Source organism: Hyperolius riggenbachi, chromosome 10 (assembly GCF_040937935.1).
Source record: "Hyperolius riggenbachi isolate aHypRig1 chromosome 10, aHypRig1.pri, whole genome shotgun sequence".
Lineage (NCBI taxonomy): Eukaryota > Metazoa > Chordata > Amphibia > Anura > Hyperoliidae > Hyperolius > Hyperolius riggenbachi.
Genome location: NC_090655.1, coordinates 149,197,004 through 149,210,055, shown reverse-complemented (window position 1 = coordinate 149,210,055; position 13,052 = coordinate 149,197,004). Strand labels below are relative to the sequence as shown.

General features: G+C 44.8%; 1 protein-coding gene across 1 annotated transcript in view; it reads left to right on the top strand.

Annotated features, from left to right (window-relative positions):
• Positions 1-13,052, top strand: part of LOC137536512 (glutamate dehydrogenase, mitochondrial) — a 64,618-nt gene that overhangs the window by 45,435 nt on the left and 6,131 nt on the right. Inside the window, exons 8-11 of the mRNA XM_068258726.1 lie at positions 3,033-3,170; positions 9,936-10,016; positions 11,968-12,091; positions 12,181-12,272. Coding sequence (XP_068114827.1) covers positions 3,033-3,170; positions 9,936-10,016; positions 11,968-12,091; positions 12,181-12,272 — 435 coding nt within the window. The remainder of the gene's footprint in view (positions 1-3,032; positions 3,171-9,935; positions 10,017-11,967; positions 12,092-12,180; positions 12,273-13,052) is intronic.

Sequence of the window (13,052 nt, the reverse complement as noted above, 5' to 3'; positions counted from 1 at the left end):
AGAAAACAAGGACCATGCAACTCCTAACTAGTATTATATGAATGTCCTCTGCATAGCTACACTTTAAAAACATTTTTTCCTATATGGTTTGAATGTCTGTTATGAAAGTGTGTTTTTGTATTTTTAATTTTATTTTCCTTTCTTTTTGCATTGTGTAAAAGATTAAGTGAAGTGAATATTTATGTCTACATTGATGGAAATGAAAAGCAATGTGTTTAAAGAGCAACTGAAGTGAGAGATATATGGAGGCTGCCATATCGATTTCCTTTTAAGCAATATCAGTTGCCTGGCTATCTTGATGATCCTCTGTCTCTATTTTCAGCCATAGCCTGTAAACAAGCATGCGACAGATCAGGTGTTTCTGACAATATTGTCAGGTCTGACAAGATTAGCTACATGCTCATTTCTGGTGTTCAGACACTACTGCAGCCAAACAGACCAGAAGGGTTGCAAGGAAACTGGTGGTGTTTAAAAATAAGGCAGCCTCCATAAACCCCTCACTACGGCTGTCCTTTAAAGTGTACCTAAGATGGGGATTAAAAGAAGAAAAGTACATACCTCGGGCTTCTTCTGCCCTGAGCGTTCCCTCGTCCTCAGTCGGCGCAGTCTGGCTGTGCGCCCTCCTGTCCCTGGGAGAGGTCTGTGGCTGCGCATTAGTACTGCACAGGTGCAGAACTCTCCAGGGGATGGGAGCGAGCAGTCTTGGCACACATGCATAGTTGGCTCCAGGCTGGAGGACTGTCTGGGGCCAATTGCATAAGAACCAGGAGAAGACTGAGGTTGACGAGAGAGGAATTGGGCTGGAGGAAGTCCCAGGCATGTGATATATAGATTTATTTATATTTTTTTGGGGAGCTTGAGTATTGTATTGTGCTTTTCTACTGGCTTTTATTTTATTTATTTATTTATTTATTTATTTATTTTTTTAATACAGTAGTATCCACAATATACCTGAAGATGGCGATGCTCTCATGTACTTGTTCTCGTGCAGATGCTGGGATATTGCTCGTAGTACATTTTTCTCTGCCTCGCAGGTGTCACACAATAGACAGAAATGAAGTGGGGTTTTTCCTGACTGCAACTTGATGATAAACACAGCCAGGCCTTGTTAACAAACACATGGGCTCTAGGTCTGTCAACATCGTGCGCACCCTGCAGCCAGCCCGCTGCGCATCTGCATATACCTGCCTGGCCCGTCCTGCGTCCTGTCCCAATGACTGTCAGTGCAGGACGTGCGCAAAAGCACTGACACAGGGACACTCTTTCTCATATTAGGAGGTAGGATAGGCTGTGTTACAAAAAAGATATATTATAATGTATTTTTTTCCAACCAAATCCTTTTTTTTTTTTTTTTTTACACTTCCTGTAATTTTACCAAAACAACTTCAGCTCACTAAGACTTGACACACACACACACACACACACACACACACACACACACACACACACACACACACACACACACACACACACACACACACACACACACACACACACACACACACACACACACACACACACACACACACACACACACACACACACACACACACACACACACACACACACACACACACACACACACACACACACACACACACACACACACACACACACTTTCTGTACTGGCTGTTTCCTGCTGCCTGTGGGAGAGAGAACTTGTTCCACTTGGCAATCGGCTCCTGTGCCAGTAACTTTTTTTTTTTTTTTTTTTTATTATTGAATGTTGATTGTTGGTTACTGTCAGCTGAAGCCTAGGAGGTAACTACAGATCATCTCACTTGGTTTTACTACATGCTTTACTCTTTGTGAATTGACATTTACTGACACGTATTTACTGCACAAGTCAGTAATTTACATCACTGGTTGGTAATTTTAAGCAGTAACAGTCTTAGTGCTTTGACATTTGCTAAGCTTTTTTTTTTTTTTTTTTTTATACCTGAGATGGGTATTAGCAATAACATATACATGGGTTTCCTCCGGCCTAATCGCTCCCACAGTCGTCTCCTCCCTCTTTGTTGGCCCTGAAAAGTCCTCAGGTCCGGAGCCAACTGCGCATGTGACCCAGACACATGCTCCTGTTAACGTTGCCTGGAGGGTTATGCGCCTGCGCAGGTGCAGAACGCTCCGACGGGAGTGTGCCTGTGCCGACTGGCCCCAACTGATGGATTTTCCGTGGCCACTTGCGGGCGAACTGAGAGAGAGAAGAGGATCAGGCTAAAGGGGTCTGGAGGAATATGGATATTTTATTACGGCGGCCCCATCTCAGGTACTTTAAGCATCGGGTAATGCTTAATTGATTGAAGCCTAAGGCCAGAAACCCACTAGGAGCGATTTCTAATCACTAGTGATTTGAAAAAGCTCTTGCTAATGCAATGGGGGATTTTTATAAAATTCGCTCCAGTGGGATCACACCCATAGTATTACATAGCTAGAGTTTTCAATTCGCAAAACGCTCAGAGAATCGCTCCTAGTGGTTTTCTGGCCTAAGTGATAGGTTTTATTATATAGGATTATTAATAATAAACTGGACCATGGCAAGTAGTCTGCAATCTAACTGTCCCTGCGTCGTCATCTTTCCCTGTCCGGCCGAAGTTTTTTTTTTTGTTTGTTTTTTTTGTACTGCGCGTGTGCAGTACAGACAGCCGTTGAGACGGGCGGTGAGGCCACGGAGCAGGGCGGCCGTGTGCGGGTGGCGGGCACAATTGTGTGCACTGGCTGGTGGCAGTGGCGCGGTTAATTCAGTACCTAGAGCCCGTTTTTAGACTGGCTTAGGTAGACTAGTAATAATAATACAATATTTATATAGCACAGAGATCTTCTTGCAAAAAATGTGCACGCACATTTTAACGTAGCAAGCAGAAAAAATTGCTGCTGCAATCACTGATGGTGGAGACAAAGTTCTGTACTAAAAAGGCAATGAGACACGGGCGCTAGCTCTTGCCATAATTGTTGAAGGTGTTAATGTGTTGAAATGTTTTGTTACTAGAGGTTTGAGTTGCTTCAAATTTTTTTTATTTTTACTTTTACAGCAACATGGGACAATTGTTGGATTTCCAAAAGCTCAGCCATATGATGGAAACATTTTAGAGGCAGACTGTGACATCCTGATCCCAGCGGCCAGTGAGAAGCAACTTACAAAATCAAATGCACACAAGATAAAGGCAAAGGTGTGGTGAATTTTTTTTTTGTGGGGGGGGGGGGGGGGGGGGGGGAATGGGGGTGGAATGCTACTGTTAATTCTTATGAAATTTTAGTATCAAATATTCTGTGATGTAAAACATTGTGTTCACTAAGTCTTATAAATGTTTTTTGTTTTTTTATAAAAAACAAAACCCTGCTTAGCAACACAATACTTTGACAAGAGCCCAACTAAACCTTAGATTGATTAGTTTATTTATATTCACCTATCCTAATTGCCTAATTTTTTAATTGTTCACAGTGCTGGACAAAATACCTATTTCTCCCTTCATCCTCCAGGACAGCTCACCTGAGATTACTATTGAGCCCCTCCCCTGTGGAAACAATGCACCAATCAATTAAATCTGACCACCCCTCTGCTTACTTAGCTCTGTTCACCCCTCCTTCCATCAGTTCATTATTGTTTCCACTCACCCGTGGACAGGAAGCGCTATAGGGGAGCCTGAGGGCACCTGTAGTGTGTATGCACCGACAAGGAGTCGCGTTGGAGTCCCCTGGAGGTTGCAGCTCATGCTTGCGTTGGCAGAGCGGATGGGAGCCGCGTGTTATGTTGGAAAACTGTGTGGCTTCCGATCGACGCGGCCGCCCGTTGCGGTGGGTTGGTTGCGTTCCTCCTCTAGGCCGCCCCATCGGCGTTACAGCTCGTGCGGGCACGTGACCCTCTACATCATCGGGGAGGGTCGCGTTCAGCTCCGCCCATACGGGCGTTTTTCTTTGGCTGATGGCAGGAAGGTCTTCCCTGACCTCGGGGGGGGGGGCGGTGCTGGATGCCGGAAGCGGCTGGTATAAGCCGAGAGCGCGCATGAGGGACGCCGACACGCTGTCAGTGCGGCGTGGAGATGGAATCAGCTGAAGCCTCCACCGCGAGCAGCAGCAAGATACCGGCCTCAGACCATGATCCAGTACAGGCTCAGGTATTTTAAAAGAGAATTTTGTCTTCTATCCCTGCTTGTGAATGACTCAGGAGAATAGTAATGACATTATGTTTTTTGGTCTCTCTGGTTATCTGTTTTACAGAAGAGCCAAAAGGCGTCACAGAAATCCAACAAATGTACAAAGTGTGGCGACATCTTACCACCTAATTACAATAGATCCTCATGCGACAGATGTAGACATAAGGGGGAGTCTAGCACAGATACCAATGTAATGATGATAGACTTGATGAAATCCATGAAAAAAGAGTTAACATGTACATTCGCGGCCTTTCGGGCAGCCTTTCCAACACAACCTCAGCTGCAGGCAGTGCTTCAGCCGCTAGTACCTCCACAATCAGGGCAGTCAGCATCCCAGGCCATTCCCGCACAAGCCCACAACAGAGACAGGGGGGAGGAACAGCCTCAGGGATCCCAAACACTTATACCCCAGAGTCAGCCGGTGCGACCCTTACCTCCTTTGACAGGCCCGATAGAGCCCGATTCCCCACATGAGTCCTATGAGGATATGTCAGAGGAATCATTAGAGGAGGGGGAGGCTAGGGATTCAGGAGAGGACATTCCCAGGGCCAAGACCCCTAGATATTTATTTAATGTAGAAGACACCCCAGAGCTTCTGAAAGCAGTGTACGAGTCGGAACACATCCAAAATGCAACTCCCACGGCCTCAATTCAGGATGATATATATAGGGGGTTAGAGGACACAAGTAGCAGGACATTTCCAGTACATAGGTCCATCAAAGGGGTGATATCTTCTCAGTGGAAGCAGCCTGAAAAAAGATTGTTTATCCTGAGATCATTCAAGAGAAGATTTCCTTTCTCTCAGGATGATCAGGAACCCTGGTCTAAGTGCCCAAAGATTGACGCACCTTTGTCTCAACATTCTAGGTCGGCAGACCTTTCCTTTGAGGATGCAGGCACCCTGAAAAATCCCATGGACCGCAAGGCGGAAATATTACTAAAAAGAGCATGGCAATCAGCTTCTTTTGGGTTTAAGCCAGCAATCGCAGCCATATGCCTAACCCGCAACTTAGAGAAATGGATGCGGGGGTTAAGAGCGCATCTAGTAGCCGGCACAGCTCATGAAAAGATGCTGGAATCCCTACCTGTTATGGAAAGGACAGTGGCCTTTTTGGCAGACGGGGCAACGGAATCATTACGGGCCTCCGCCAAAACAGCTGCGTTAATTAATTCCTCCAGGCGGGCAATATGGTTGAATGCTTGGGAGGGCGATGTCTCTTCCAAGCATCAATTATGCGCAATGGAATTTCAAGGAGACTTGCTGTTTGGCAAAGATCTGGAGGTTATCTTAGAAAGATCCTCAGACAGAGCTAAGAAATTCCCAGACAAAAGGAAAAAGGCTACTAAACCCTTCCAGGGAAGACGTACTTTTCCCAGGCAGGATCAGGGAAGACAGCAACAAAGACAGAGATCCGGTAGATGGACTTATAGCTCGGGCAGGGGTAAGTCAGGTTTCCTATTTAACAAACCTCAACCGCCCGCAACCAAAACTAGTAAATGACACAGATTTACAAGTGGGGGGAAGGCTTCTTTATTTTTTTCACGCTTGGCAGAAAGTAACAAGCAACGAATTTATTTTAGATTTGATAAAAAACGGATACAGAATAGAGTTCCATACCCCACCCCCGGGAAATTTTGTTATTACAGGAACTCCAAGAGATCCACAGAAAGCAGAAGCCATAAATTCCTCTGTGACAAAGTTATTACAACAGAGGGTAATTCAGAGAGTACCGGAACGAGAGCAGTCCAGGGGGTTCTATTCCCGAGTGTTTTTAGTTCAAAAGCCGTCCGGGAAATTCAGGATGATCCTCAATCTAAAGCCTTTGAACCCTTACATTCTGGAGAAAAAATTTCGTATGGAAAGTATAGCCTCAATTCGCAATTTAATTTGGCCAGCAGCTTTTATGGCCACCTTGGATCTGGAGGATGCTTACCTCCACATCCCGATCCATCCGCACTTCCAGAGATTCTTGAGATTTGCGGTAGTCATGGGGGATGCGATATGCCATTATCAATATCGTGCCCTACCCTTCGGAATATCCTCGGCCCTGAGGATATTTACGAAAGTAGTCGCAGAGGCAGTGGCACATCTACATCTCCAGAATGTGAGGATTCTGCCATACTTGGACGATTTCCTAGTCTTGGCATCCTCCGAACAGCTCCTGAGGGAAAATCTACAAATCTGCATACAAACCCTCGAGGGACTAGGGTGGTTGATCAGCAGCGAAAAGTCTTGCATGCAGCCAGCCCAGTCCACTCTATTCCTGGGCCTGACATGGGACACGGTTCAGGGGAAAATTATACTCCCGCAGCTGAAGGTGTCCAAACTCATAGCGGCTGTGTCTGCTTACAGGGCAGAACCAATGGTATCCCTGAGGCAGACTATGTCATTACTGGGGCAGATGACAGCAGTTATCCCAGCAGTGGAATGGGCACAAGCGCACACACAAGGCATTTACAGGCATGGTTTCTTCAGGTATGGGACAGGAGGAAGGAGTCATTAGACAGGCTGGTAGTACCTCCGCAGGAAGTCCTCCTGACATTAGACTGGTGGCTGAATCCAGAGCGATTAGCCAGTGGTCGTCCTTGGAGGCAGAAAGATCCGGTAAAGCTTTACACGGACGCAAGCTCTTGGGGCTGGGGAGCGCACTGTCTGGACCATCAGGTTCAGGGACAGTGGTCCCCCCAAGTCAGAGAAAGCTCCTCAAATTTCAGGGAACTTCTGGCGGTCAAGGTAGCGCTACAGTCCCTGGCGCCACACATTCAGGACAGGGAGGTAAGCCTATACTCCGACAACATGGTCACGGTCTCCTATGTCAGGAGACAGGGAGGGACCAGAGTTCAATCTCTGATGTCTCTAACAATTCAAATTTTGGACTGGGCAGAAGCAAATCTGCAGTCACTCACGGCCACCCACATCCAGGGTACCCAGAACAGATGGGCGGACGCACTCAGCCGCTCAGTCATAAGGGAATCCGAATGGCAGTTAAATCAGGAGGTTTTCGACAGTGTCACCAAGGAATGGGGGAGGCCTATTCTAGATCTATTTGCTACACCTCACAACGCGAAGGTAGGGGATTTCTGTTCCCTTCATCCTTCCTCTTTAACGACCCGGTTGGATGCATTAGCGATTGTTTGGCCAAGGGGGCTCTTGTATGCTTTTCCCCCCTTCAATTTGATTCCCAGAGCACTAGGCAAGTTGAGAGATTCACAAGCGGAAGTGATTTTCATAGCGCCATGGTGGCCGAGAAGGGCCTGGTTCCCTTTTCTGCAGTCCCTAAAAGTAAAGGGACCATGGCATTTGGGGAACAGAGCGGATTTACTGCTCCAGAGCGACCAGGTACATCCAGATCCGGGGTTCTTCAATCTCACAGCATGGATCCTGAAAGGGAGAGCTTAAGACGGTTAGGATTTTCAGACAGGGTTGTCAATACGTTGCTTAGATGCAGGAAGGACAACACACGGAAAATTTACGCCAAGGTTTGGCGAGTTTTTTGTTCTTGGAAGGAGAAAAACAATATTAGGACAAATGACTTAAAATTTGTCTTGGAATTCTTGCAAGACGGAGTGGACATGGGGCTAGCGGTAAGCACCCTCAGAGTCCAAATTTCAGCCTTATCCATTTTTTTAAACAGGCGCTTATCCACTGAGTTGCATATAAAAAATTTCCTGAAAGCTGTGGCCAGGTCGCAGCCTCTTCCAACCAAAATGATACCTCCCTGGGACCTGTCACTAGTGCTAGATTATTTGATGGCGGATGAATTGTTTCCGTCAGAAACCATTTCCATAAAGATGTTGACGCTAAAGGTAGCCTTCCTGGTGGCCATAACCACAGCAAGGAGGGTAGGAGATATCCAAGCTCTATCAATAAAAGACCCTTACATGATCATTCATTCAGATCGTATAGTCTTTCGTCCAGATCCTACATATCTACCAAAGGTGGCCACACATTTTCACAGAAGTCAAGAGATAGTATTGTCTTCTTTTTCTACAAATCCCAAAAATGACAGAGAAGTCAGACTGGCAAGACTAGATGTGAGACAGGCAATTCTAACTTATTTGAAAAGAACACAACAGTGGAGGAGATCGAGTCATTTATTTGTGCTGTTTGCGGGTAGCAGGAAAGGTTTACAAGCCTCAAAGAATTCAATATCCAGATGGATTAGGGAGATAATTCAGTTAGCTTACAAAGAGAGAGACACCACTGCACCGTCAGACATCAGGGCGCACTCAACAAGATCACTGGCAGCCTCTTGGGCGGGGCCACACTAGACCAAATATGCAGAGCAGCAACCTGGTCGGGACATTCTACGTTTGTCAAGCATTACCGGGTGGAGCAACTTTCAAACCAGGATCAAGCATTTGGACGCAAGGTGCTCCAGGCAGTCATCCCACCCTAAGGTACAAAGAGTTCTCGCTGGTCTCAGGTGAGCTGTCCTGGAGGATGAAGGGAGAAAAGCCGAGCTACTTACCGGTAGTAGTGTTTCGGCGAAGCCTCCAGGACAGCTGCCTTAGTTCCCAGCCCTATTTAAAAAAAAAAAAAAAAAGTGATATAAGTGATAAACCTGTTTGTACGTATAGATATATGTTACGGGTGAGCTATGTACTCTTCTAAGAACTGATGGAAGGAGGGGTGAACAGAGCTAAGTAAGCAGAGGGGTGGTCAGATTTAATTGATTGGTGCATTGTTTCCACAGGGGAGGGGCTCAATAGTAATCTCAGGTGAGCTGTCCTGGAGTCTTCGCCGAAACACTACTACCGGTAAGTAGCTCGGCTTTTCATGAAAGAAACGTGCTTGGAATTGAAGCACAAGTTGAATACAGGCTTACTTACTGTAGAGGGGTTGTGTTGGAGGAAGTTGACAAGGCATTAATAGGGTGGAGCATGGAAATGGCACTTCCGCGTGCTGTTTCTGCTGTGTTGCTGCATCTTGCTGGAAAGCAGAGATGGTTATGTAAATTTGCTGGTCCAGGGGCCAATTTATAACATTAAAGTACAACTGCTTAAGGGTGCGTTTCCACTAACGCGAATTCGCATGCGTTCCCCGCATGCAAATTCGCATAACCAATAAAAGTGAATGAGCCTGTGTCCACTTGTCAGGAAAACGGAGCGTTTTCTTGTGCAGGAAAAATCTGCTCAGCAGAGTCATCCGAATTCGGACACCGCACACACGCATGCGATTCGCATACAATGTATTTAATAGGGAATTCGCATGGTGTTTTTCATGCGAATTTTCATGCGAATTCGCATACGATTTCACATGGAATCAATGAAAAAGCACACAGGCACTGACATGGTTAAATTTGCACACAGCGTCATCCATGCGAAATCGTATGCGAATTCGCGGTAAAATTCGCATACAACTGCATGCGATTTTGCTCCTGCATGCGAATTTGTCCGCAGAGAATCCGCGGCGATTTCCCACCGCACTAGTGGAAACGCACCCTAAAGGACAACTGAAACGAGAGGGATAAGGAGGTTGCCATATTTATTTCATTTTAAGCAATACCAGTTGCCTAGCTATCCTTCTTCTGATCCTCTGCCTCTAATACTTTTAGCCGTAGCCCCTGAACAAGCATGCAGCAGTTTTAGCTGCATGCTTGTTTCTGGTGTAATTCAGACACAGCTGCAGACAAATAGATCAGCAGGACTGCCAAGCAACTGGTATTGTTAAAAAGAAAATGATTATTGCAGTCTCCATATGGCTTTCACTTCAGTTGTCCTTTTTAAGATGCTACTTGTTATCTCATATAATAATTCTATTTCTTTACTTTTTTATAGATTATTGCTGAAGGAGCCAATGGCCCTACAACTCCAGAAGCTGATAAAATCTTTATTGAGAGAAATATAATGGTCATTCCAGTAAGTACAGCTTAATTTTTTTTTAAGTTTGAGCAATTCCTGTCACTATATTTCAGAGGACCTCACAATTTCTATTCACTAGCTAACCTCTAATCACATGCTAAAATTACTCCCATGTATTAGGTATTTGTGAGGAAACCATGCAAATGGAGAGCACTCAATGGAGTTGGTGTCCTGGCTGGAATACACACCTGACTCGGACAAGTACGATGGTCTTTTAGCTACCATGCTTAAGGGGGCCATACATTAGCCAACCAACCAATTGACTATCCAATTCGATTATTATAATCGAATTGGATTAAAATTGGTGCTGCCATGTGCGTGCCGACGACAAAGCGACCAATTTCGGGACAAATTGGCCGCACTGCATGCTGGAAAATTTCGGGCCGAAGTTGGTTGGTCAGGTGTACGGCGGCCGAATTGCGAACGAGCGAGGACGATGAAACCTCCGCCGCTGCAATGTATAAATGTATGTAGTGTAGTGCTTCTATACATTACCTGTCCGGTGTCAGCCTCCATGCGGTTTCCGTCCATCTTGCCGGGTTCCGCATACACGCAGGCAGCGCATAGCATTAGACGCTATGCGCCGCTAGCGTGTATGCGGCTGTTACCTGGCGAGATGAACGGACACCGTGTGGAAGCTGCTACAGGACAGGTAATGTATAAAATGTATGTAGTGTGTGCATTTCTACATTTTGGGGGCAGAGGCGGACACAGCGGCTCAGCCGATTCCCTGATTATTTCATGCTGAAATCGGACGGGAATCGGTCTGTAGTGTATGGGCAGATTAGACTAGAGACAAATTTTATCTCTAATCAGATTCGATTAGAGATAAATTTTGTCTCTTGGTCGAATCTGTCCAGAATCGTTCTAATGTATGGCCACCTTTAGGGATTATCAATGAGATGCAAATCTGAGTTGATGCAGGATTATACAAATGTATACAGTTTGAAAATTAACAAAGGTGGAATTTCATTAGTCCATTATCAAGCTGCATACATTTGCATAATCCTGTATCAACCCCATGCATCTCCATGATCATTCCTAGTAGATGCAGGTTACTCAAATGCTAGTACAAAACTCTAGTAGCTTATAGCCCAATCTACACGATACAATTCTTTGTGCGATTCGATCAAGATTCTATTTACAAACCAATTAAATCCGACCTGTCCGGTGGGGATTCAGTTCGATTTGCCATTGCAAAACCATGGCAAATCGAATTGAATCGAATCCCGATTGGACATGTCTGATTTTAATCGGATCGTAAATAGAATCGTAATAGAATTGCACAAAGAATAGTATCGTGTAGATGGGGCTTTACACCTACATGAGACCTTTTTGTGTTCAATTTCTGCATGAAGATTCTTGTTTGCCCCTTTCTGTGGAAGGCAGGCGTGTTGGAGACAATTACTCCTGTGCTCTCATTTTGGATGGATGAGAAAAAAAACAAACAAAAAAAAAAACAATGAACCTAGTAATAGATTTTGATCAGCTTGTTAGTCTTTTTATTTCTGCTTCCTGTGTAAAATAAAAATTGGGTGACCTGATCGTGACCACCAGGCATTCATTACAAATAAATTGCATGGTTCTCTGATTTTTCTATTAAAGATGAAAGTGACATTGATCTCAGATTGCTATAAATCAATGTGACATCTTCTAGGTCACAGTTAATTAGTTTGACTGTCAAATCTGTCCATCATGGGGTCAAACATAGCAATCCCTTATTCATGTGTCTTCCCAAAGGTTTACGTACATGATGTAGGTTTATTCTAGTCAAAGGCAATCCCTAGCTGTGTATGCAGTTTCTCAGTGCTTGTATGATTTTTCTAAAATGTTTTTGGATAGTAGTTGTCTTCTGTAAAATGTGTGGTGTTTTGAATTCAAATAGGCATTTTTAAATGGTGTATGCTAACTTTTTTTTTTTTTTTTTTTTTATTAAATTTTTTTTCAGGACCTGTATTTGAATGCTGGTGGTGTAACTGTATCTTATTTTGAATGGCTGAAAAACCTCAATCACGTGAGCTATGGTCGTTTAACCTTCAAATATGAGCGGGACTCAAATTACCACTTGCTCAGTACGTACTGTCCTAATTGAATGCGTTTACCTTATCTTAACAGTGTTCACGTTTTTGAATTTATTTTTTTTTGTCTCCCCGCCATTTAGTGTCTGTGCAGGAGAGCTTGGAGAGGAAGTTTGGGAAACATGGTGGGGCTATTCCTGTGGTGCCAACTGCAGAGTTTCAGGCTAGAATATCTGTAAGTAACAAGCAGTTCTTTCTGGTGTAACCCCAGTCACCGCAACGGGCCATTACTATCTTTAGTGGGACAAAGTTGAAATTCAGTAGTTCAATGTCAAGATTTAGAAACCGTTCATGTCCTTTTTCTCCTGGATGACCTTAACTTCTAACTTTGCTGGAGGCATTACTCTGTAAACAACAAATAACATTTGTAAAGCGCTTTTCTCCCGTAGGACTCAAAGCGCATAAGCATGGCTCAGACCAATAATTGGTTGATTGGTAAGTTGTGGAACAGAGGAAGAATTCTATAAGTCTGGAAATGCCAGGCTAAACAGGTGGCTTTTCAGTCTGGATTTGAATATTTTTCGGACTATAAGACGCTCCGGACCATAAGACGCACCTATGTTTAGAGGATAAAATCCAGGAAAAAAAAAGATACTAAACCTGCTTGCATCTGTGCTGCAGGGGCATCTTGTGAAGCTTACCCTCCAAGCTGTCTATTTAAGGTACACTGCTCAGTAACACTAACTCCTGCTGCCCCACCAGCAACACTAATCCCTGCAACACTAGCTACAAGTGCAGATGTAAAGGAAATACAAATTTAGGAATGACGGAGACCTAAATAGACAGGCTTGAGGATTATTTCTGTGCCTCTGAGCAAATGTGGAGTACAAACAGGGCTAATGAGGTGCTTAGAGTGGAGTAGATCTGCCCAGGATGATGCAGCAGAAGCCTCACCCTGTATTTTATGCACAGCTGCCCTTACTCCTGTTTCCTCCCAAGGCATGACCGTGACAAT